This window comes from Microtus ochrogaster (genome assembly GCF_000317375.1).
Source record: "Microtus ochrogaster isolate Prairie Vole_2 chromosome 14 unlocalized genomic scaffold, MicOch1.0 chr14_random_1, whole genome shotgun sequence".
NCBI classification, from domain to species: Eukaryota; Metazoa; Chordata; class Mammalia; order Rodentia; family Cricetidae; genus Microtus; species Microtus ochrogaster.
The window spans coordinates 19,617,498-19,622,443 of record NW_004949096.1 but is presented as its reverse complement, the minus strand read 5'-3'; the positions used below and the strand labels follow the sequence as shown (position 1 = coordinate 19,622,443).

At 46.9% G+C, this 4,946-nt stretch overlaps 1 protein-coding gene across 22 annotated transcripts in view; it reads right to left on the bottom strand.

Annotated features, from left to right (window-relative positions):
- Madd (MAP kinase activating death domain) overlaps positions 1–4,946 on the bottom strand; it is a 41,991-nt gene that overhangs the window by 34,739 nt on the left and 2,306 nt on the right. For all 22 annotated transcript variants that reach the window (XM_026787775.1, XM_026787774.1, XM_026787780.1 and 19 more), the window contains exons 2-6: positions 3,555–3,697; positions 2,053–2,619; positions 1,421–1,724; positions 951–1,082; positions 492–605 (exon numbers count right to left, since the gene is read on the bottom strand). In XM_026787775.1, coding sequence (XP_026643576.1) covers positions 492–605; positions 951–1,082; positions 1,421–1,724; positions 2,053–2,619; positions 3,555–3,613 — 1,176 coding nt within the window. In that variant the 5' untranslated portion in view covers positions 3,614–3,697. The remainder of the gene's footprint in view (positions 1–491; positions 606–950; positions 1,083–1,420; positions 1,725–2,052; positions 2,620–3,554; positions 3,698–4,946) is intronic.

Sequence of the window (4,946 nt, the reverse complement as noted above, 5' to 3'; positions counted from 1 at the left end):
TTGTAGACCAGGCTGGTCTCGAACTCACAGAGATCTGCCTGCCTCTGCCTCCCGAGTGCTGGGATTAAAGGCGTGCGCCACCACCGCCCGGCTTGAAAAACAGTTTCTTACTTGAAACTTATGGGAAGCTATCACCTGATTATCTATCTACATTCTATATAATGATATATACAAAAGTAACCATCACGGGGCTCTTTGATTATTTGCACTACATATAATGACATATATGAAAATAACCATCAGGGGGCTCTTTGATTATCTACACTACATATAATGACATATATGAAAATAACCATCACGGGGCTCTTTGAGCATGTAGAAGGAGCTCTTAATTTAGGGCAGACTAAATTCTACAACCAATGGCCTATCTGCCTACTAAACTCAAAACCACATTAGAAAAAAAAACCTGTTTTAATAAGTACTATAATAGAAATAACAGTTATCACACATAACTGGGCCTAGAACAAACATGATCCTATCTAACGCCGCACCCTATTGCTGTCCAGATCCACTAGCCACACATCGTCAGGCATTTTGAAGTCTAGCTTGTAGAGGAAGAAGCTGGCAGGAACTCCAATGATGTACGGGGTCGGAGCCAAGAGCAGCTGCGGAAAAGATAAACAAAGACAAAGTTTATTGAGGGCATGTAATAAGGTCAGAATTTTTCCAGATAAGGCATTCTGACACCCTTTCCCAAAATTCTCGCAACTAGGTACTTGCAAAATTTAGAATTTTTCAGATTTTAGAAAGGAAACAATACATTTCAGAACATTAACACCTATAGCACCATAGCAAGGAGCCTATGATCACTAACTCTTACAAGCAAAACTACAAATAGCATAGTTTTACCATACAATCAGTTCAAATTCACCCAAAACTTCAGACTGGTAAGTTATATGGGGCAGAGGAGAAGCCGGGGCAGCCCAGCAGGGAGGCTCTGTGGGACTCACCTGCTCAGCTGACGCCATGCAGGTAGGGAGCAGTGGGATGACGGGAAACATGTACTCCAGCGGGTAGATCATTGCCACAAAGGCCATCACAGACATGGAGAGCGCATTGTAGTCGCGAGACTGTAGCACCACCTGCCACACCACAAATCACCCAGCACAGTAAAACAGCGCCCGGCACCCCAATCCAGTGTCAGGTTCGCCAAGCCTGCGGCTGCTCTGCCACTCCCTATCGTGAGACTGCATTCTGACAGAGAATGCTGGTGTCCCCGAGAAGGAAATCAGTGTAACACAGGATACTCAACTAAGCATTCTACTTCATATCAATATTGTGATTCAGTTCATGTCTACCAAATCCCTGCTATATACTGCCATCCTGGAAATAAAAAGATGATACGGACGCACAGTGCCTGTCCTCCGCAAACTCACAACCCAGCTCCCAACAGGTCTAGATCTACAGAACTGGTCCTCACCTTGTGCTCCAGCAGGATGCAGGTTAGCACCTGAAGACAAGCGTCCACGCCCAGAAGTTCCAGGGGAAGATGGAGGGGGAAGTCTATTAGGGTAAACCGAGAGGGGTCTGGAAGAGCAAACGTCAGGGCTGGCTGCAGCTCCTGGGGTAGGACCTCAACGTCCACTCGCTTCTGCCCAGAAACAGGTACTGGCGAGTGCAGCAACCGGTAGATCCAGGCCTCAATCTCTCGAAGGTCATGCAGAAGGGCGCTTGACTTTTCCTCCACTAGCAGTGATCCAGTAAAGATTCGCCACATAGTATCCCTGAGGAGCACACAGCAAGACTCAGACAAACATCACCAGCTGGTACTGCTGCAACCCAATAAACAACAATAATAACTGGAAGAGGTGTTCTGTTAGGAAAGTCCACTCTCTAGTCTCAGAGGGGACCTGAGGTACACATAACAAAAACAGGCACACAACGGTATATGTAATAGAACTCAATGTCATGCCCACCAGCAAACATTAAACCCCTCGGCCATAACAACAGTAGGTGGTCAACTCTCAGCAGTCTTTAGATTGGGACCACAGACTAATCATGTTAACATCTCAACGCTCCCCCTTTCTTCTGCGCATAAGCAGCAAACCATACCTCTGAACGCCGCGTGGGATGCCCAGTTTCTTGCCTAGCAGCCGTTCGCTACAGCAGTCTACCAGGCGCTTGAGAGTATACAGACACTCTCTGAAGGTCGAGAAGAAAGGGTAGTGGCTGAGCACACACAGGGATGTCAGGGTGCTGTTGCGGGAGCGGCTGCCTACTTTTGCACGGCGTTTGCCCCGAGGAGACTGGTTCACATCAGGAGTGGAGTCAGCACTAGGAGGCTGCAAGGCTGAGCCACTCCCTGAGCCCTGAGTGCCAGCCTCCTTCCCACGGGCTCCTGCTCCAGCTTCAGCCTTTTCCTTGGGCACTCGCTTCTGGAAGGAGCGGTAGAAGTTAACACAGATGCCATAGCGGGTGACTCCAGTGTCCTTGTCAGTCAGAGTGAAGACAAAAGAGGTGTCATCTCGAAGGCTCATGCGTCGCTGCCGCACGCTCAGACATCCCTCAGGCTGGCAGAAGAACACCACGTCTGGGGGCAGGGGAAACTCAGGGTGATCCTCTAATGGGTAGCGCCGCAGCAGTTCAGGTGTCTGAGCCACACTGTCGCTGCTCGGGTGTCTGAAGGACAGAAAGACACACTCAGCAGCCCAAAAGCATATACACACTATCACACATTAACCACAATCAACAAATAAAGCTTGAAGATACTTTCGGATAAAGTGAGCAATTATCGGACCTGGATATCTGGGGACTGCTCGCCAAGTTTTACTGGCGGACCGGAGAATGCACTGTCATGAAAGCGCTATCTTGAAAGTTTCAACAAGGAAATCATCACTAACACCCCAAAATGATCAGTATCTTTCAAAGGGCCTCAGCTAACAAATTACAAGAATATACGCAGGTGGAGAAGAAAGAAGCAAAACATGCTTTCTCCTTTTTACAAACTGTGAAAACTTGGCTATGAAGAGTATATTTCAGCTCATTAGGTTTGGTGGCAAGTACCATTACCCACTGAGCCATTTCACCTAACCAAGGATGTGAGTTAAAAGCTGAGTTTTGAGCTGAGTGTGGTGGCACTTGCTTTCAGTACCAGCGCTTGGGAGGCAGAGGCAGGTGAATCTCTGAGTTCAAGGCCAGCCTGGTCTTTAGCAAGTTCCAGGTCAGCCAGGGCTACATAGGAGAAATCGTATCTCCAACAAAATAAAACAAAGCTGAGATCTGCTGTCTTTGTCCAGACTGATATTCTTTTTTTGTTTTGTTTTTCGAGACAGGGTTTCTCTGTGGCTTTGGAGCCTGTCCTGGAACTAGCTCTGTAGACCAGGCTGGTCTCGAACTCACAGAGATCTGCCTGCCTCTGCCTCCCGAGTGCTGGGATTAAAGGCGTGCGCCACCACCGCCCAGCCAAGACTGATATTCTTACACCACCCAAATGTATGACTTTCCCATCAGGGAACAACAATGGGAAGATTAAGATATGCAAAGCAACATGAAAATAAGGTCAGGACATTGTGGCCACCCCAGAAAACAAGACAATTATCAGTCTTCTTGGTTACCTTGCCCCTACGATCACTAGATAATCAAGTAATCGAGGGCAGAACTTCTTTTGCACCATGGTTCCAATTTATCAGTTCATTGCAGAGAAACTTCGGGGCACTGGGCGAGAAGTCAGCGTTCCCAGGAGGAATTCTGATATAATCTGAAAATCCAACAGGGGAAAAGTACTGAGAAACATACCCAGCTAGGCCTAAGGGAACAGTCCTCTCAGCTCTATCCCAGCCAGGGCACTCAAGGATAGAATCTGGCACTGCCGTAGACTGGTGGCCATCTAGGTTTATGGGCACCCAGAGTCAGATTTCAGGTAGAACACGGTTGAGGGATATAGCTTACTAGTTGAGCTAAGACTGTACAAGGCCCCAGTTTCCATCTTTAGCAGCACAGAAAGGAGAAGACAGAGCTGTAGGACTAGGCTCACCACTGCTAACGAGCTCATCTCCAGCCTCGTTCCTGGGGCTCTGCTTCTGGAAACCAGACCTAGACAGTCTAATCTAGACTGAATAATTATGATAACAGGAGTCGTTGTCAGGACTACTCCAGCGATCAAGCCAAACCAGACTCTGAACAGCACTAATCTGCGCTTTTACATTTAGATGGAAACCGAATTATTCTGTCTCACTAAGCGGCTTTCATCTTGATGTGGAACTATCATATAGACTTTTCAGTTAATTGCACTCAGACGGAAACAGCAGCTGGATCTCTAGGTCACATGATCTCACATGAAGACCGGCTATGTCCCAACTACATCATCTCTTAACCAGTTTTTTTTTCCTGGTTTTCTCTGTAGCTTTGAACTAACTCTTGTAGACCAGGCTGGCCTCGAACTCATAGAGATCCACCTGCTTCTGCCTCCTGAGTACTGGGATTAAAGGCCACCACTGCCCGGCCTAACCAGTTTTCCCAGTACAAGCTAGAAAAGGGGCCCCAGCAACTGCTATTACCTCTGCCCTTGGTGCTGAACCAATAGCTCTTGTCTAGTCTGGTTTTGGGATCTGAAAGTAAAACATGTTCCCAGGAGTCTATCTCACAGAGATTATGAGTTAGGGACTGAAAATACTAGGTCTTCTGCAAGTACAGAGAAGGTGTGCAGGAAAATTTCTAAACATATTAAAAATTAATTATTACCTAGGGCCAGAGAAATGGTTCAGCAGTTATGACCACTCCTGTCTCTTTCCAGGCAGCTGTCTATGAAATATATTTCTAAATAAAATGTTTTTCTCCAAGATTTCGCTTCCATGGCCACACCGAGACCATGTTCACTGTATGCATGCATATGTGTACACACAATCCTGTTATACTACTACACACACAATCCTGTTACACTACTACACACACAATCCTGTTACACTACTACACACACAATCCTGTTACACTACTACACACACAATCCT